Source organism: Lynx canadensis, chromosome B4 (assembly GCF_007474595.2).
Source record: "Lynx canadensis isolate LIC74 chromosome B4, mLynCan4.pri.v2, whole genome shotgun sequence".
Classification (NCBI taxonomy): Eukaryota; Metazoa; Chordata; class Mammalia; order Carnivora; family Felidae; genus Lynx; species Lynx canadensis.
In genome coordinates this window covers 133,879,689-133,900,567 of record NC_044309.1, presented here as the reverse complement: position 1 = coordinate 133,900,567, position 20,879 = coordinate 133,879,689, and the positions used below count along the sequence as shown (strand labels likewise).

Here is a 20,879-nt window from a genome sequence, read left to right as displayed (position 1 = left end):
GAAGCCCAGGCCCCAACCCGCCTCGAGGCTGCCAACAGGGGTCAGCCAGCAGGCCTGGCCCACAACTAGGAGAAAGCCGGAAGGTCAGGTGGCAGGAAGGGAAGGAAACCCATGCCTCCCGGGTGCCTACCATGTACCAGATACTGGGTTCACCTCTCCCTGATTGAAGGACCTTCTGCTGGTCGCTCTCGTGGGCCCTGCTAACGAGGAGGGGGACAGACCACCCCAAGAGCTGCGTGGTCTGGTACTACGTCTGGCTTTGCCCAGTCGTGTGCCTCTCAGAAAGTAAGCTAGAGAGCACCTGCTAAGTGCCAGACACCCAGATGGAAGGGGCAAGTAAAGTATGAAGCATACCACCTGGAAAGGAAAACCACAGCGGCTGCCAGGCAGTGGCCCTGTGCGAGCAGGGGGAAGTGGGCAGAGCAACAATCAGGACCTCAGTCTGTCATTAAATGTGAGTGGCTCCTCCACTGTGCCAAGCGCTGCTCTGGAGGCAGGGGACTCAGCCATGACAGAAACGAAACCCCTGCCCCTCGCAGTTTAGTGGGGAAACCAGGCTGCAGGGACACAGCCACAACATGAAGAAAAAGGAGCTTCACTGGAGGCAGCCAGCCAGCCACCTGTGCGATGAGCCCTTAAGGGATTCCTAAAATGTTCTAGGCCCTGGGGATTTAGCAATTAACAAAAGTGACAAAGTCCTCTTTTAGAGTATATGTGCAGGTGGAGGAGAGATAGGAGAAATAAATGTATAACGTCACACAGGAAGGATACACATAGGAAAGGAAAAAAATAAGGTGATAGAGTGGCAGGGTGCTATAATTATATAGCAGACTCAGGGAAGGCCTCTTTGACATTTGAACAGAGATCAAAATGACGGAAGGGAGCAAGCCACGTGGGGAAACGTGTTCAAGCAGAAAGAATGGTGAGTGCAAAGGTCCTGAGGTAGAGACTGATCAGTGTATTTGAGGAAGAGCAAGGAGGCCAGTGTGGATGGAGCAGAGTGGGCAGTGGGAAGAGTGGTGTATGGGAAGGTCTGTGACATTACCAGGGAAGACCATATGTGAGGTCTCCATCAGCAGAGCAAGGGCCGTGGCTTCACCCTAAAGTAAGATGAGAAGTCACAGGTTTTGAACAAAAAAGCTCTGTGTCTGGCTTTACCGTACCTGAAAATGAGACATCGTTAAATAAATGTGATTTTTTTTTTTTTGAAGTTTCACTACAACCCCATCAGGGAGGGAAAAAGTGTTCCAAGAAGCCAGGAAAGTTGCTCAAGGCCACACAGTGACCCTACAGCCTGGGTTCAAAGGGTCTGGAGAGATGGGCATTGGACAGCCTTGTTAAAGTGCCAAGTAAGCAAAAGCCCCCCAATCCCCAGCAAACACCTAAGGCCCCACACCCCTCCCTCCTTCCCAATGTCTTTCCTCTGGGAGAACCTTTGTATGTGTGGTTGTTATGAACTGAATGTTTGTGTCCCCGCCAAATACATACGTTGAAACCCTATCCCCAGTAGGACTGTATTGGAGATGGGGCCTCTAAGAAATAATTCAAGTTAAGTGAGGTCATTAGGGTAGAGCTCTGAGCCAGTACTTTATTCCCACAGCCTGAGTAGGCGAGTACAAATTTTGGTACCAAGAGGTGGGGGTGCTGCTGTAACAAATACCTAAACATATGGAGGAGGTTCAGGGAGCTTTGAGGTGCAGCTAGAACAACCCCCGATGGCCATGAAGGGATGGCCGGTAGAAATAAGGATGTTAAAGGCAATTCTGGTGAGGCCTCGGATGGAAATGAAGAATAAGTTCTTAGAAACTCAGGAAAAGGTGATCCTTGTCCCAAAGTGGCAAAGAACTTGGCTAAATTGTGTTCCAGTGGAGAGCCTGGCTGGCTCAGGAGGATGAGCACACGATCCTTGATCTCAGGGTTGTGAGTTTGAGCCCCATGTTGGGTGCAGAGATTATAAATAAATAAACTTAGATAGATAGATAGACAGACAGACAGACAGATTGATAAATAAATTGTGTTCCAGTTTCTTCTGAGAGGTAGAACCTGCAAGCAATGAAAATGGATATTTAGCAGAAGAGATTTCTATGCAAAGTATGGAAGGTGTGGCATGCGTCCTCCCTACTGCTTATAGTAAAATTTGAGAGATGAGAGATGAATTGAAGAATTGTTAAACAAAAGGAACCAGAATTCAAAGAGCTGGAAAATTCTCAGCCTATTCATATTGCAAAAAAAAAAAAAAAAAAAAAAAAAAAAAAAAAAAAGGAACACGTGTTCTGAAGAGAACAGTAAGGATGCGGCTGAACAGCCATTTGATGAGGTGAGTGTGGGTGTGAACCACAGACTTAATCAGCTAGCGGCAGAAGTCAGAAATAGAGATGGGGTTATACCAACAGAAACTCTGCCCGTTAGAACCAAAGGGGTCAGAGAAAAGTGGACAGCAGAATGCAGGAAGGCTGCTGGACTTCTTGAATTCTACAGGACCGGACCATAGAGCTATCTGGATGCAAACACGCTCTATCCTTCAAAAAAAAAAGGAAGTCTGACCCTGATCCACAGATCATCAGAGCTGCCTGGGTGGGGCCACCAATTTGTTTTTTAGAGCTGCAGGGGGTGACCCACTGCAAGAGCCGTTGGGGGGCCGGTGCTGTGCCCCAGCGAGCCAGCAAGAAGGAACAGCAAGCCAAAGAGGATTCTCAAGCCTTCAAAGCAAATGGAATTTGCCCCCACCAGGTTTTAGACTTGCTTGGAGCACCTCACCTCTTTCTTCTTTGCGACTGATTCCGTTTGGAACGGGAATGTCTATCCTACGCCGGTCCCACCATTGTGTTTTGGGAGCACATAACCTGTCTGGTTTCACAGGATCACAGCCAGAGAGGAATTTACTCTGGATGAATCTACCTCCAGTCTCACTCAGACCTGATTTAGATATTTAGATGAGACTCGGGACTTAGAGTGGATGGCGGAATGAGTTAAGACTTTGGGGGCTGTTGGGACAGAATGAATGCATTTTGCACATGATAAGAACATGAATTGGGAGGAGGGTAAGGGGCAGAATTTATATACTGAATGCTTGTGTCCCCCCAAAATTACATGTTGAAGCCCTAATCCCCAATATGACTGTTTGGAAATAGGGCCTCTACAGAGGTCATAAGGTGGGGGCCCTGGTCTGACAGGGTTAGTGTTTTTATTAGAGGAGACACCAGAGAGCACTCCCTCTCTCTCCCTGTCCACACCCAGAGGAAAGGCCAGATAAGGCCACAATGAGTAGGCAGACATATGCAAGCCAGGAAGAGGGTTCTCATCAGAAACTGAATCCACCAGCACCTTGACCTGGGCCTTCTAGTTTCCTGAACTGTGAGAAAATAGATTTCTGTGGTTTAGGCCACTCAGTCTATGGTATTTTGTTATAGCATCCCCAGCACACTGAGACAGTGGTTCAAAGACCATTTGTTCTCAGCTGAAGAGGGAGGTGAGTTCCTTGATGATGAGGGTAGGGGTAGGGTATGGTTGGTGAGGGTAGGGGTGAGACATGCTCAGGGCACTTGCTAGAAGAACAAGGAGCATGTGGGCCAAATGGATCTTGTCTTTTTTTTTTTTTTTTTTTTTTTTTTTTTTTGAGAGAGAGAGACTGTGTGTGTCTAGGGGAGAGGGGCAGAGGGAGAGAGAGAGAGGGAGGGAGGGAGAGAGAATCTCAAGTAGGCTCCATTCTCGGTGCAGATTCCAACGTGGGGCTCGTGACCTGAGCCAAAATCAAGACTCAGACACTCAACCAACTGAACCTCCCAGGCTCCCCAAATCTTGTCTTTTTTTTTTTTAAACAAGTTTATTTTATTTTTTTGTAGTATTTATTTTGAGAAAAGGAGATAGAGCGAGCAGGGGAGGGGCAGAGAGAGAATCCCAGGCAGTCCCCATGCTGTCAGCACAGAGCCCGACATGGGGCTCAAACCCACAAACTGTGAGATCATGCCCTGAGCTGAAACCAAGAGTAGGATGCTTAACTGACTGAGCTGCCCAGCTCCCCAAATCTTGTCTTTTTTTTTTTTAATGTTTATTTGTTTTTGAGAGACAGAGACAGAGAGCAAGTGGGGGAGTGGTGGAGAGAGAGGGAGACAGAATCTGAAGCAGGCTCCAAGCTCTGAGCTCCCAGCTGTCAGCACAGAGCCCCATGCAAGGCTCAAACTCACAAACTGTGAGATCATGACCTGAACCGAAGTCGGATGCTCAACTGACTAAGCCACCCAGGCACCCCAAATCTTGTATCTTTTTAAAGAAAAAAAAGTGCAAGGGATAAAAAATGTCAAAGGAGAAAACAGGCCCAAGCCTCCCCAGGACCCCACTGCCAAGTGGGGAAGTCCCCTCCCCCCTACTCTAGGTCCATGTTCTTATAATTTGGGAATTTCAAGTGGGACCTACCTCAAACGGCTCTTCGCAGAAATAGCCATGAATTAAGGAACCAACAGGAAACAATTCCAACATGTCAGCATAGTCTGTGACCACATACCCAGGTTCACAGGTGGGTTCAAATTCGAGACCTGTTCCGTATTAACTGTATACAAGCTGCTTGAGTTCTTTGTGTTTCACGCCCCCGCATCTCTAGAACAGGGATACTAATACCTTCTTCTTCTTCTTCTTCTTCTTTTTTTTTTTTTTTTTACTAATACCTTCTTTATAGGGTTGTTGCCAAGGTTCAATGAGATGCCAGGGGCAGGATAAGCATTTAATGTCAACCATTACTATTTTATAATCATTATGATTACTTAAAAAGAGGGGCAGAGAACATAAACAGGAAACCCACAGGAAACATGAATCATGAAGAAGAGACACTCAAACTCACTGATAAAAGAACCACACAATAAGCAGCAACTTTTCACCTCTGAGACCACGGTAAGAAGAGAGCCTAGTTGATGCAGGTGCAGGAATGGGCACTTTCCAACACTGCAAGTACACTGAGAGGGCGAAACGGCAGCATCGCTGCGAAGTGGCGTAGCAACATCTACCAAAACCAGGAAGCCAGCCGGTTTGCCCCTCTACCTCCCTGCACAGCCCCAAGGCTGTTCCTTTCCCAGTCACTCAGGTGAACCTGCACTGGATTAAGCCAATCACAACAGTCCCTTTGGTTGCCAGTGATTGGCTTAGGTAAGGGCATGTGACATCGTCCTGGCCAATGAGAAAGGAGGGGAAGTCAGCCAAGGAACGGTTTTCTTCACACTTAGTACAGGGCAGAAGCAATGATCTGTTACTTGCTGCTGTAGGACGGGGAGTATCGAGAAGATGCACACGCTGGGGATGGCAGAGCGCAAAGACAGAGCAAAGGTGTTGAATGACGTGTCTGGCCCAATAAATTAGCTGATCCTGGAACTGCTCCGCCTCATTAATCACGTGAGATTATAATGAACTCCGGTTTTGAGGTAGGAATTGTTACTTGCAGCCAAACTCCTTCTAAATGATAAAGCACCCTTTCGACCCAGAAACTTCACTTCCACGAACTTAATCTACCCAAATCCTTGTACAAGCACTCAATTATATTTGCACAGGATGTCTTTTTTTAAAGAGTGAAAAGCTAGAAGGAACTTCAATGTCCACCAGTAGAGAATTAGCTTAATCCGTTAAATTACACAATACCCCTTACAGTGCAGCTATTGAATCTACGTGCATCGTCATGGAGATGCCGCCATACAACATTGAGAAAGAAAAAAAGCAGCAGATTCCAGAACACTGTGTGTCGTATGATCACATCTGTGTGCAATGTGCGTTTACATCAAGAAGTTTGCAAGATATTCTCCAATTTAACTGGTTCTCTCCGGGGACTGGGACCTGCCAAGGGGCAACAACAGGACACAGAACACTCTGCTTTGTACACCTTAGAATGATTTAGATTCTTTTTTTCCCACAAAGTATTCACCTTGAATCTAAAACGCAAAATGACATGACTGACTTGAGATCAACCCAGTAGGGCAGAGCCCAAGTGGGAACGAGCAGCCTGGTTTTAAACCCAGTGTTGCAGGTCTGCCCGAATGTCCATGGGCTGTTCTTCCCAAGAAAAAGACCAAACCATTGACCTGAGAACCATGAAGGGGTTTTTTGTTTGTTTGCTTTTTGTGTTTCTCCCCCCTCCCCCCCCCCCACTTTGGAGAAGAGTTTGAAGATGAAAGACTCAGAAATTCAGATCTTCATCAGACCAGGCAGGGACTGTACCAGCCTCTTGAAATCTCGGTGCCTGGCCCTGTGCTTGGTGCAGAGCAAGTGCTCCATAAACGGTGGTAAAAGAAATGGATGAATGAATATTAACTCATCTAACCCAGGCATTATATAGATAAGAATGAATGAGTGTTGGAGCGCCTGGGTGGCCCAGTCGGTTAAGCATCTGACTTCGGCTCAGGTCATGGTTTCTTGGTTCATGGGTTCCAGCTCTTTGTCAGGCTCTGTGCTGACAGCTCAGAGCCTGAAGCCTGCTTCAGATTCTGTGTCTCCTTCTCTCTCTCTCTCTCTCTCCCTCTCTCTCTCTCCCTCTCTCTCTCTCTCTGCCCCTCTCCCCGCTTACACTCTGTCTCTTCCTCAAAAATAAATGGATATTTTAAAAATTTTTTAAAAAAGAACCAATGAGTGTTAAATAAATGACAAAAACAGAAATACTTGAAATAAGCAATAATAACATTTTCTGAGTGGTTACCTCATGCCAGAGGCTGTCGTGATCTCCCTCTCTTTTTTTCTAGGCACGTCATGATCTCTTTATACATAATATCTTCTAGCACCCCCTGTGAGATAGACTATTAGTCTCACTTTGCAGAGGGAAAAAGAGAGGCACAAAGAAGTGAAGTGAGTTGCCCAAGGTCACACAGCTGGTACACGATAGAGCTGGGATTCAAATTCGGGCAGCCTGGGCCCACACATATCACCATCTCTGTTGCCCATGAGGCAACAGGACCCAGTCCCAGGACCCCGCAGCCTGTCAGCATGCTTGTGTGTCTCCCACCTCCAAGTAACTCCCTCCCCTTCTGGATCATGCACAACCTCTCCTCCTTTCCTTGGTCACATTTCTTTTTCTTTTCTTTTCTTTTCTTTTTTAATTTTTTAAAATGTTTTTATTATTTATTTTTGAGAGAGAGAGAGTGAGCATGAGCAGGGGAGGGGCAGAGAGAGAGGGAGACCCAGAATCCAAAGCAGGCTCCAGGCTCTGAACTGTCAGCACAGAGCCCGAAGTGGGGCTTGAACTCATGAACCACGGGGTCATGACCTGAGCCAAAGTCGGCCGCTTAACCGACTGAACCACCCAGATGCCCCTCCTTGGCAACATTTCTTGTCCACACTGTCTCTAGAGCCTTACCTCCCCCTGCACCCCCCACATCTCAGTAGCCCTGGTCCCACTCCACCGAAGGTGCTTGCCACGGGTCCTCCCCATTCCAGGAACCTTCTAGTTGCTGAGTCCCATAGAGGGACAGTTCTTCACTTGCCTTTTTCAGTATATTCTCGGCTGCGTCTGCCACGTCCTCCTCACTCCTCTCTGACCATTCCTGCTCTGTCAGGGGCTTCTCTTCCTCTGCCCAGGTCTCAAGACCAACGCACCTGAGCTTCCATTTAAGGGACAGCGCTTCTGTCCTCCTCCCTCTACATGCTCTCCCCAGAGGAGCTCTTGCATGTCATGATCTCGTGAGTCATGTCGATGACTCACAAATCTATTCCTCCTGCCAGGCTCACCCCCTCCCCAATATTTCAGATTCATGTCTCTTAACCCCTGGGCAGTGCCACCTAGATGTCCAACACCCAGGCCGCTTATGACCTCCATGCCTTTCTTAATCCTAGGCGCTCTACCTGGAATGCCCTCTCCCTACACACACACCTAGCCAACTCCTGTTCATCCGTTAAGACCCAGCTCGGATGCCCATGTGTCCACAAAGTCCTCCCTGGTGCCCATCCCAGTTGGGTGCTCCTCCAACTTACCACAATCCAAACTTCGCAGCATCTCCCCTGCTCCCGCTCCTCCTCCATTTTCCCCAAACTCCATTCATAGCTCCAACTGCCATCCTGTTCTCAGTCCCCAGTTCCTTCCACCGTTACCTCTGAAACATCCTCCACCCTGCAGCTCCTCCTGCCATCTCCATGACCACGGGTCTCAGGCCCTCAGCATCTCCTGCCAACAGCCTCCAACGAGCCCCCTCCAATCTACCATTTGGTGGTTGAGGAGATTTGCCTAACACACATGTCAACGTCACTCCCCTGCTCAAAACCCTTAACAGGTGCACATAGGCGCACACACAGATGAATGCAGTTTTTTTGTTTTTTTGTTTTTTTTTTAAAGATGAAAGGTGGGGCACCCGGGTGGCTTTGTGGTTAAGCATCCGACTTCAGCTCAGGTCATGATCTCACAGTTTGTGAGTTCCAGCCCTGCATCAGGCTCTCCGCTGTCAGTGCGGATCCTCTGTCCCCTCTCTCTCTCTGCCCCTCCCCTGCTGGTTCTCTCTCTCTCTCTCAAAATAAATAAACGTTAAAAAAAAAACACTTTTTTTAAAGATGGAAGGTGAATAAGATCGGTAGTCTCACAGTGAAACAATGCCGATTTTCTGATTCTGATAATGTACAACCACCATATACCATCAGCAGGGGAGGCTGGGTGAAGGGAATTCTTTGTACTGTTTTTGCTACTTCCTGTGAATAAAAAATCGAAAAACAAACAAAACCTTCACGACACCCACTACCAGGAGGATGAAGGCCAAGCGGCTCCCCCCAGGCACACCACACCATAGGAAGTACCTCACCTCCCCTCCGGCCCCATGACTGGCCTGGAATGTCACACTCTGACAATGTCAAACCCAAGCTGCCCACTCTGTGTGGAACAGCCTTCACACCCACTGCTTCCTTCCCACCCTGGCTAGTGCCCGGCGCCTCTTTAAAGCTCAGCTGAGGTGGCTCCTCTACCGGGAAGACCCTTTCCCCAACCCCCAGCTAACACAGCACCCCAGCTCGGCACAACCATTGCACTTACCCTAGCTAAAGGACAGGGTGTGCTTATGTCCCCCTCTCCCTAAACCCTGAGCTTCCTGAAGGCAGACGCTGCATCTGATTCATCTCTGGGCAGCACAGAGAAGCCGCGCTCTCCAACCTATTTTCCAACTATGTGAGCGGAATCTCACAGACCCTCGAATAACAGCAAAGGTGTTGATTTCAGTCCTTTATTAAGCGCTCTCGCCTACCAGATATTGCTCAAAGAGCTTTCAATAGAACACATAATTCTCACAACATGCCATAAGAAAATACTATCATCATCCCCATTTTACAGATGAGGAAACCGAGGCACAAGGAGGTGAACTAACCTGCAAGAGTTACCCAGGCTATAAGGGACAGAGCGGCGACTTGAACCCCGGCAGTTGGGCTCTGGAGCCCACACACTCTGACCTCCCGACTCAAAGGTGCTCCTCTCCCATCCCTGCAGCCTGCCTCCAGCTTCATCTCACACTCTGCCAGCCTGGCCCTCACCTACTCCAGGTTTCATGAAAGGCGAGCGGTCGGTGCCAGATTGGCCGCGTATCACAGATTGGCCTCGTATACTGCATGAACACTACCTGAGGTTACGTCATCTCCAAAGATGCCTGGCACTTCTCCTGACTCACCAGGCCCTCGACAGCTTACTCAGAGACCAGCAAAGGTTCAATTTCGCCATCCTCGACCTCACCAGTCAGAATTCCGGGTCTGCACGAATCTCTTCCCCACGGTCCCCGTGCACCCTGTCTGTCCACCTGAGGCCCCTCTGCTCCAAAGAGGCCGAGCAGGGGTCTTGGCTCATTTCTGGAGGTTATGTGCTGGGTGTCATCCACCTTTTATGCCAAGGGTTTTAGGCCTGCGGCCCCCAGAGAGAACTCAGGAGTCCATGAACTTGGATGGGAAAACATTTAGAAGTTTTTTTCACTACCCCCTACCTGGTATTTAGCATCCCCTTCAATTACAAAGGCAGGCAACACGCTGCAATAGTGTCGTGCTAGGAATCACAGCTCTTTCACATTTCAGCTACTGCAGGCACAACAAAATATTGTTCACACTCATCACAACTTCAGAATTATGGCGCTTATGTTAGACTCACTGCCAGATCTGGTTCTCAGTGCACTGATAAAAAGCCCAGCTACGGTTCAAGAGAATTGGGTTTCCTTTGCAATCCTGCATATTTTACTTTATGCGCTTAAAAACGGTATTCTGAGAAGGTGTTCATGGGCTTCCCCAGGCTGCCCAATGGGTCTGCAGGACAGAGATGATTTAGAAGCCCTGTCCTAAGGAATCATGTTTATCCCTACAATAATCTCAAAGGTAGGTGCCACCATGTCCACTCTCCACAGAAAAGCTAGGCTTGAAAAAAATAAAATAGAGTCTTGGGGCACCTGGGTGGCTCAGTAAGTTAAGCATCCAACTCTTGATCTCAACCCAGGTCTTGATCTCAGGGTTGTGAGTTCAAGCTCCGGGTTGGGCTCCACACTGGACATGAAGTCTACTTAAGGGACGGGGGGGTGGGGATGGGGGTGGGGGGGTGGAGAAAAAAAGGAAAGAAAAGAAAAGAAAGAAATAATCTTTTAAAAAGAAGTGAGGGTTGGAGAGTCCACGACTTGCCCAAGGCCACCCAGCAGCTGAGGAAGAAAGCCAGAAGCAGCGTAGGTACCACCTCAGGCTCCACCAGAAACCACCTGTCAAGGAATGACGGAGAGAAAAGGACCACCCACAGGCCTCAGCAACTTGCAATTTGTTTTCTTTTAACTACCTTGAACAGAAACCAAAGTTCAGGAAACCTCCCTCAGGCCTCCCCCACGGCACCACCATAAGTCAAACCAAGAGTCAGCAGTTACAAAGGGCTTTTATGCTCTTGCCTTACCCTCCCAGCTACTTGGGGGCCAAACTGCACAGGAAGGGTTCAATCCCACATCTGTGTCTCCAGGGGTCCAGGCTCCAGCTTCTTCACAACTTCCCAGCTATCAAGGGAGATGAGATGTTTAAACTAACTTTTCTTTCAAAGAAAGGTAACAGAAGCTTGGGGCACCTGGGTGGCGAGTTCGAGCCCTGCATCAGGCCCTGCACTGACAGCTTGGAGCCTGGAGCTTGCTTCGGATTCTGTGTCTCCCCCTCTCTCTGCCCCTCCCCACTGTGCTCTGTCTCTCTCTCTCTCAAAAATAAATAAATAAATAAATAAATAAATAAATAATAAATAAACCTTAAAAAATTTTAAAAAACAAGAGAGATGCATTTCTATATTTCTCACACTGCTGGCACCAGCATGGTCAGGCTCTGGGGAGAGTGGAAGGAAGGAAGAAAATAAAGAAAAGGAAAGGAAAGGAAAGGAAAGGAAAGGAAAGGAAAGGAAAGGAACAGAAGCTTATTGCAAAAGGCTTGGGAATTATGGGCAAATATAACACACGGGGGGTAGGGCGGGGAGAAATCATCCAGTGTCCCATAGCTCAGAGTGATCACTTACTATTGTGGAGTGCTTTTTCTTTTGAGCAATTGAGAAGTCACTGGCCCTGTGCACAGAAGCTCAGGAATCCTTGTGGTCATACCACTTGGGCACCAAGAGTGTTCCATGGATTGCTCAGCCCGCTTCACTGTCTGAAGACAGAGAGGCAGGCTGGGGCAGTGCAAAGGACTCTGAGCCCGGGAGTCCGCCACAGCCCCAAGCTGGCTTTCAGGGCACCTCTCTGAACCTCTGTTTTGTCATTTGGAAGAGGGAACTCATGATACCCAACTTGCAAGGCTGCTTTGCAGGTTTATATCGTGGGCCCCTAACCCCCACATCCAAGAGGAGATCAGAAATTTGTGTTTCTGCTGAACCTGTACTGTCAGAGAGCGCTGGCAACTTGCAAAATTACCCTGTAAGCGCTTTTTGATCAGTCAACACCAATTCCTTTGCAGTTTATCTATCTAGGCCACTCTTTTTTGGCAAGGGCTGATCTGGACCACCCTGCTACTATTATTCATTTATCCAACAAATAACCAAAGAACACCTTTATATGCCAGATGCTGGGGGAACAGGGTTAATAATGTCCCCGACCTCGTGGAACATGTGGTCCAGGTGTGGGAAGACAAATAAACAGGGCAATGTTAAATGCAAAAGACAAGTAAAGCTACAGAGAGTGGCAAACACGCTGAAATAGGAAATGTGGCAGGGAGTGATGGGGGGCAGGGGGTAGCGGTGCTGGGAGTTTAGGGATGGCCCTTCAGGGAGGTGGCATTTAAGAGAAATAAGATGGAGCCCACCATGGGAACACAGAAGGTAGGTAAGCGTGCACCGGCTGAAGGTACGGCAACGGCAATGGCCCTGAGGTGGGAACAAGTTCAGAATGTTCAAGGAAAAGACAGAAGGCCAGTGTGACTGCAGCGCTGGAGTGAGGGCAAGCCAAGCAGGAAGCAAGTTTCGAGGGGCAGAGTAAGGCTGGTTAGAAGGCTGCATGCAAGCCACACTGGGGAGCCAGCACTGTGTTCTGAGTCAGGAAGCTACTGGGAGGTTTTCAGCAGAGGAGTGACAAGGTCCCACTTAAATCTTGAGAAGAGCCCTTACTGAGGCTGCTGCATTGAAGACAGATGACAAGAGGTGAGGCTGGAAGGTCAGTTAGCAGGCTACGGCAGTGGTCCAGGCCCGGATCAAGGTAGGCAGTGGAGAAGATTCAGGAACATTCTGGAGGTTATGGCCACCACAACCACGCTGTCACACCAGTGGCCTTTCTAGTTTTCAAATCCTCTTCATTTGAGCCTCACAGCAAACTCAAGGAAGGTAGGACTGAATCAGTGAGGCCATTTCACAGAACAAGAAACTGAGGCCAAGAGTGATAATATGATTGTGCCCCTGAACATGCAGCTAGTATGTGCTGCAGCTGGGAGTGAAACTCAGGACTTTGGACTCCCTGCCCTAAGTTCTTCTGGCTGCAGGGGGACAGGGCATGGCATGGAATGCACCAGAGAACAAGAGCACAGATGGACCTCTGTTAACCCCAGAAGGGTCACAGCCTCCACTTCCCCCTGCAGCCTTCCCAGGAAGTGCTCAGTGGATGCTCCCTGGCCGGCCCCAGCACTTAGGAAGACGTGGCTCTCGGTCCAAGGGAATGTGACACCCTGTCCCCTTTCCAAAGTCATAGCAGGGACAGGGTAGCAAGAGCTGGAGGCTGGACCCCTCAATTTTCTTCTGCAAAAGAGGGACTTCTTACCGTAAAGGGGCATCAAGAGGATTAATGAGAATATGGCCAAAAGCACAATACAAACAACAGATAATTGGGATTTCCAGAAGGATAAGAAAAGACCTTCATGGAGACTAAAATAACTTGAGGGGTGCCTGCCTGGCTCAGTCAGCAGAGCATGCAACCCTTGATCTTGAGATCATGGGTTCAAGCCCCACGTTGGGTGTACAGACTACTAACTAACTAATAAAATAACTTGAAGGTACTTCTCCTGCATAGCAGCAAAGACCTTGGGCTCAGGGGTGTCATATGCCTGGCTCTGTCTGACCCCTCCCCGCCGACTCCCTGCTCTGCCACAGCCATGTGATCCTGGAACATCAATCTCCTCATCTGCAAGATGGGGCTGCTAATACGTGTTCCTGCCTCCAAGAGCTGTGAAGCGGAGTCAATAAGAGAAGGCCCAGAAAGCGCCAGGCCACACACAGCAGCCTTAAATACGCGGTGGCTGGTGTCACTACTGCCGATGCTGCCATCAAGCCTGCGTTGTCAACTTCGGATTCGGGGCTTGGGATGTGCGGCCGAACTGAAGTCGGCTACAGCTGGGTTCTGGAACGCAGCAGTGGTCCCCACAGCCTGATGCAGACACAGTGCTCGTACACCTGCAGAAGCCATCAGGGTACTCGCAGGGGAACAGACTTCCTAGGGAAATAAATAAGACGGGAAGGAGCCCCGGAGCTGGTGATGACAGAGAAGAGGAAACCGAGCCCGTTTTCTATGGGCCATTAAATGTGATGAAAGGAGCTGGCTTCTGTGGAGGCTCCTGGGAGCAGACACGTAGCAGTCACTTCATCAGCCTGGGCCAAGGCTCCGGCTTCGGGTTGCAGTGGGACCTCCTCAGAGGACACCTCCTCCTCTTCCACCTGAAGTTACCACTGCGGGGGGGGGGGGGGGGGCCCTGTCGCTCTCCCCTCCCTGCCCCGCCTCTCCCAGCCACCCCTCGTCCCACGCTGGGCCAAGTCAAGAGCCAGGCTGCCTGGTCGTCCGGGTCTGCTCTCCAGTTCTGCCACTTAACCTCCCTTGACAGTTTCTTCATCTGTAAAATGGGGACAATCACAGTGCCTACCTTCAGGGCTGTTTACAAAGATTAAGTAAACTCATCTAGGAAAAAAACACTCACAACAGGGCTTAACTATCAGTAATTGCTGGATTGGTTAATGGCTAAATGATGACAAACTTAAAAACCCCTCCGCTTCTAGTTCCTCTCATCATCGGACTCTCCTGCCCCGATCCCCAGGCACTGGGCGTCTCCCACAGCTTACCATCACACAATCAAACCTCAAGGCTTGCTTTCAGAAAGGGAAATTTAGGCCGAGAGCCCAAGGGACCACAGCGGTAGAGCCTGACTTGAACTTGATCTCATGCCTGCCACCCACATGGTGGCTGTACCAGGTGACCTGCGCCGTCGTTTACGCTGCCTTTGCCCGACTCGGTGCCTCTTCTCAGAAAGCCTTCTCTGGCCTTTCTTGAACCCGTCTCTCAAATGTTCGAATGGCACTTCTTCTACAAAGACCCTCCACCCTGGGGCAAAATAAACCTTCCTCCTCTACACTTGGGGTATAATTCAACATGACAACACACTGGCCGAAAGCGTCCTCCTGGCACCTCCACTTGAGCCTGGGGCACAGGGGGTGAATCAGACCCAGTTCTGCTCTTGGGAAGCTCGGGTTAATCAACCATATCTTCGTCCTTTCCAATCTACAAGCTACTTCAAGGTGTCAAGCCAGACACCCATAGGCATTAGGGAAATGGACTAAGATTCCACACTCAGGGCCCAGACCTCCTTCACCACCATTCATCCTGCCTTCTCGAGGCATGCTTCCAGAAATCTCCTAAGTACTTTCTTTCTTTTTTAGGTTTATTTAGAGAGAGAGAGAGAGAGAGAGACAGTACAAGCAGGAAGAGGAAGAGAGGGAAAGAAAGAATCCAAGCAGGCTCTATGCTGACTGTGTGGAGCCCAATGCGGGGCTTGATCCCACAAACCGCAAGACTATGACCTGAGCCAAAACCAAGAGTCAGATGCTTAACCGACTGAGCTACCCAAGCGCCCCAGAAATCTCCTAAATACTTTCACAGGACCAGGCCCTGGGACATACGGTAGTTCAGTACAACTCCCTGGCCTTTTGGAGAGCCTGCTGGTCTTTGGGCTTAAGGCCCCATCCCCACTGCATCTGCTCAGTCACACTATCCTGGTCTCTACATATTCGAAATGGAGGTGGTCCAATTGTGACATCGATTCCAACGTAACACACTCAACAGTCACAAATGCCTGGGTTCAAATCCAACTGGGTGACATCGAGCCAGCCACATTAATCCTGTGTTCTTCAGTTTCTTCATCTGTGAAATGGAGATAACAATGCCCGCCCCTCTTCAGCTTGAGTCATGATCTCATGGTTTGTGAGTTTGAGCCCCCGTCAGGTTCTGTGCTGACAGTGTGGAGCCTGCTTGGGATTCTGTCTCTCTTTCTCTCTCTCTCTCTCTCAAAATAAATAAATAAACTTAAAAAAAAATAAGAATAATGCCCACTCCTCATGGTACCACTGTAAGAATCAGAGAGAATGTACGTCAACCTCCCAGCACAGAAGCAACCATGGTGAGCTCAGGAATTCCTTCCTCTTCTGTCCCCCAGCCAAGCCTCCCCATTCTTTCAAGCTCAAGATCCACTTCCTGGAGGAAGCCTCTCCTAACTTTTCCAGGTTACCCTGAGAGCTCTCTCTCCTGTTCACTCCCACTGCATTGACTCTGGTATTAGAGCATTTCCTGGTCTTATCGTGGGTTCCGGTCAGGCTCTCAGTGACAAACTCAACCCCAAGCCTGCCCTTTAGCACCTCACCATGCTCACAGGAGACATTTGAAAACTAACTTGTTATGGTGGCCCAGGACCCTGGAAAGACTGAAGATTTGGAGCCAGACAACTAAGTGGGAATCCTAGCTCTGCTATGTGACAGAGAGACCTTTGATTCTATAAGCCTCAGGTTTCCCACCTGGAAAATGAGGATTGAAAAATGCCCACCTGATGTGGTTGCTATGGAGGACAGATGAGCCAGCATATGTGAAAGCCCTTTTGTTATAAACCAAAAAGTGCTATTTAAGGGATTCTTATTTTCAGATTCTCCAAGCCAAACCTACTGACGCCTTAACTTTCTTATACCTAGAGACTAGCTCATCCCACAGAGCTTCTTAGCCCCAAATAATCCACCCACACCCACATTCTTAACTGTCCATCGCAAACAAAAAGCCAACAGCCTGTAATTCACGGCATCCACAGAACACAAACCTCATCCCAGCTCAAGGACCAACAAAAATCTCTCTCCCATGCTCAGATCTCATCCCTCCTGAACATAGGTTTCTCCTTCCCAGCTTAAGGTACCCCATGCCTCAAACCTGTTCCAATAGCATTTTGGCCATGCATCCCTTGTATGCAGTCTAATTTCTATGGGATGTCAAAATGGGGAAAGAAGACCTTGGCGGGTATGGTTGGTTGTATGTGGGGAGAGGGGTTGTAGTAGTCTTGGTAGTAGACGTAAAGATTCTGCCGGAATTTTGGGTTAAACAGTTGCTAAATGTACTATAATTATCGTGTTTGTATGAAAAGCCAAGGATCTGCATTCTGCTATTTTCATGGGGCTGGATGAATTGCAGACGCTGAGGAAAATGGTAAGAAGTTGGGGTTCAAAGTCTGGTACCTAGGCACCAAAGTCTGTGTGTGCAACCTAAGAGAAATGAAATCCCTAACAAAGCTGCTGTGGGCCCCCAGTCCCCCACTCCAGGCCCAATATGCTTTTCTATCCCAGACTCCCCAGCCCCCCTTTCTGGCCCCCAGCCCCTTCTCTTCCCCGTTGATGCCCTGTTGGCACCCCAGCCATCGGGGTCAGAGTAAATCGTTCCTACGATTTTTTTTTTCTTCCTGGGAAAACTGCTTTGTCTGTGTGAAAGACCCCCAAACCAGACATCTTATAAACATCCGAGCCAGACAGATTTTAAGGGGAAGGGGGGGGGGGGTAGGAGGGAGCTGGCCCGAAGGGGTCCCTGAGGCCCTCTGAGAGTGGGAGGAGGGTCCGAGACCGGGGTCCGCGGCTCCGGGGCGCCCATCCCCGCGGGGCGCCCCCCAGGTGCTGGAGCTGCGTCCCCCACCCCCACCCCGCAATCCCCGCGCACTCCCCGCCCGGCGGCCGGGCCGGATCACTCCTTCGAGCCCAGAGACGAATCCTGCGACCGGAAATTCCCCCCTACCCAGACCGCGCCCCCCTTTCCTGCCACCCCCTCCCCCCGGGCCGGGCCGCAGGCCCCGGATCCCCGGGCTCGCGTGGCCGCGGCAGCCGGCAGAGGCGACCCGTCGGCGGCCGCGGTCCACGGCCCTTGCTGCGGTCCCTCCAACTCTCGGCGCTGCGCACACAAAAGGAAGGGGCGCGCTGCCAGAGACGCCCCTGCCAGCCTCCTCGGCCCCCTTCGCGGGGGCCGGCAAAGCATCCGCGCACCCCAAAGCTCCGGACGCCGGGGCGGGAGCCCCCCACGACACAGAATTCCAAAGCACCCCCCCCTCCGGGAGCTGCAGGGACAGCCAAATCACCCAGCGGCAGGTGCCCCCGGCCGCACAACTTTGAAACTTTGGGGCAAGGCACGGGGAAGGGGAGGGGGAGCCCCAAAAAGGAGGAAATGAGGATTTGGCGGCTCTTGCTTTATTTCTGCAAAATGCACTTTCCAGGTGGCCCCGCGCGGCTCCGGCCTGGCCCGGATCCCCCGCGCCTCCGCCCGGCCCGGCCCCCGGGCGCCCCCGAGCCCTCCCGCCGCCGGCCGCCGGGACGCGGTCGGGCCCCGGCCTCTGCCCCTCCGGGCTCGGGCCCCGCGCAGCACTCACCTCGGCCGGGCTGCGCTCCCCGCGGGCCTGCGCCGAGCCCGATAAATGGTATGCTATGACTAGAGGTATGATTACGTTATTATTATTAGTAATAATAAGAGTAAATGCTATTTAATTACGGGCGGCCGCATCCTGCTCCCGGCGCCGCCGCCCCGGCAGCTCCGTCCATGTGGCTCCGGAGCGCTTTACTTTCATTTCCAGCCCCTTCGGCCGGCCGCTCGCGGCAGCACCCGCTGGAGGCACCGTCTCCCCGCAGCTCTTCCTCCTCGGGTCCTAGAGCGCGGCTTCCCTCGCCTGGCGCCCGGGGTGGGCGGCGCGGGCGGCGCACCTGGGGGCGGGGAAGTCCCCCTGCCCCGTGGTAAGCTCATGCCTGGAATCCACCTTTATTTTCTTTAAACGTGGCCTGCCCTTTCAGGGCTTTTTCGTTGGGCAAGTCTGCATTTCTGGACTGATGCTGGTCAGACTCCGCGCCACGGCCCTTCCCCCTGGGTGTAAAAGGCCCCCCGGGTTGCCAGGTGCTTTCACTGCAGGCTCCCCCAAACCTTAGCTGCTTGTGCCCTTTTCACGGATGACGACCGGAGGCTCAGAGAGGAATCAGACCCTCAATCGGCTGGTGTTTTATGTGTGAGATCTTTCCAGAAAGGATTTGAGGCTGCTTAGAAGATCCAATAGGTGAAGGGAGATTAACCAGAGAGACTGGCTGTATTTCTTGCACCCTTGGTACTGCCTCAGAGCTGGTCAGGACCAGACTGGATTTGAACCCAGAGCCTCGGATCCCAATACAATGTCATCCACGCTATTACTACATGTTCCATTGATTCCGGAGGACTCCCACATCTCTGTGAGAGATTTCCTTCTTTCCACCTCTTAATTTTGTGCACACATATATATGCACGTATATTTACACATAGGTATGTGTATGTGTGTGTGTGTATATATATATATATATACATAATGTGTGTGTGTATATACACGTGTGTATGTGTGCATTTAATTTATTGAAGATCAGCTGTGAGCCTGGTGGACTTTTATAAATGTTATCTTTTCCCCAAACATTTGTGCCAGACACATCTTAGAAGCTGGGATACAGCGGTGGAACACATTTTAAACATTTAAACACACTGTGGTAAGTGCTAGGTGGGACAAGAACCTGGGGCTGTGTCTATTTACTTCATTCTCACAACGATCCTGGAAGGTTGGTTTTGGCATGCCCATTTTACAGATGGAAAACTAAGGCTGGGAGAGTGACCCGTCCAAGGTGGCAGTTCTGACTCCAGAGCCTGTGCAGAGCCTGTGTGTTCTACACATACTCCTACGATTTCTACTATTTGCCTTAAGGAAGCCTTGAAGTGGGGGGGGGGGGGGGCGGAATGCACCTGCACCATCCGAAATTTCTCAGACTTTTTTTCTGTGTGTGCTTTCTGTCTCCTAGATACTCTAAGATTAAAGAACATAAAAGGTAGCTTCTGGCATGAAGAGGATGGGGATTTTTTATTCAGAAATGAAAAGCTGAGATACTCCTGAAACCATTGTTGCCCTATATGCTAACTTGGACGTAAATTAAACAAATAAATGTAATTTAAAAAAATGAAAAGCAGTGTCCAGAGACCTTCAGAGTGCGGTTCATTTAAAATGAAACTTTTTTTTTTTTTTACAGAAACCACGTATTTGCTTTTGTTTTAATTTTTTAAGGTTTATTTATTTTTGAGAGAGAGAGAGACGGAGTGTGAGTGTGGGAGGGGAAGAGAGAGAGGGAGACACAGAATCTGAAGCAAGCTCCAGGCTCTGAGCTGTCAGCACAGAGCCCGACAAAGGGCTTGAACCCACGAACCATGAGATCATGACCTGAGCCACCTAGGTGTCCCCAAGATGATGGGTTGAAGGCAGCCACATGTATAGCCTGGCAATTTAGGGAGGTGGGGTGGTATGTTGGCATTAGGAAGGCCAAGGTGGGTCAGAGTCCCAGCTCCCACCACTTGCTAGCTGGGGGACCCTAGACAGTCTCACAGCTTCAGTTTTCTCATTTGTAAAATAAGGACAAGAACAGGGTTGCCCAGCTGGCTCAGTTAAGCGTCCAACTTTGGCTCAGGTCATGATCTCACGGTTCGTGGGTTCAAGCCCCGCGTCGGGCTCTGTACTGACAACTCAGAGCCTCCTTGGGATTCTTTCTCTCCCCCTCTCTTTACTCCTCCTGCTCAAGCTTCTGCTCGCTCTCTCTCAAAGCAAATAAATAAACTTTTTTAAAAATTTAAAAATAAGGATAAGAACACCTAATAAACATAACCCCTTTACAACTTACAGTGAAACACTCTTGACAGTTGATGAGATTAGACACCACTATTTTTTATCACTCCCACATTACGGAGGAGAATGCTGAGGCCAGTTGGACCACCACATCTTGCCTCAAATGAACTAGCTGGTAAATGATATAATTCCACCATCCCAATCTGCCAGGACAATAACGTTCTTAAAAGACTGTCCGTCATTTAAAGGGGATTCAGCTGGACATCAGCTCCCCCTTTCAATTGGAGATCAACTAAACTATCTAAGCCGCCTGAGATGGTAAATGGCCTTTACAACATGTCAACCCTATGTGGTGGTGTTTTTGAAAGAAAACTCTCGAGGCTGGCACCAGCAGGCTGTTTTCTGGGAAGCCCCAAAATTATGGGGCAGCAAATGCTCTGCGTCCTCACATTAAAGCCTAAGTAGCAGTAGACCACCGCTTACTTACTGTGGGCCAAGTACTTTGTACATGTTGATTCTCTTATCCCCTCCCCCCCCCAAAACCCTATCAGGTGGGGACTGTTTTTTACCTATTTTGAGGT

The 20,879-nt window shown here is 49.9% G+C and overlaps 1 protein-coding gene across 4 annotated transcripts in view; it reads right to left on the bottom strand.

The window, feature by feature from the left end:
* ZC3H7B (zinc finger CCCH-type containing 7B) overlaps positions 1 to 18,293 on the bottom strand; it is a 60,796-nt gene extending 42,503 nt beyond the window's left edge. Inside the window, exon 1 of one of the 4 annotated variants that reach the window (XM_030320761.1) lies at positions 18,055 to 18,293. Coding sequence is in view for 2 of the 4 variants with exons in the window: in XM_030320759.1 (XP_030176619.1) it covers positions 4,414 to 4,476 (63 nt within the window). In the remaining 2 variants the exon portion in view is untranslated. Of the gene's footprint in view, positions 1 to 4,413; positions 6,085 to 7,938; positions 8,030 to 8,055; positions 8,314 to 18,054 lie in introns of those variants that run through there. The other 3 variants (XM_030320762.1, XM_030320760.1, XM_030320759.1) reach the window with 3 other exon arrangements.
* Between the last annotated feature and the right edge of the window lie 2,586 nt (positions 18,294 to 20,879).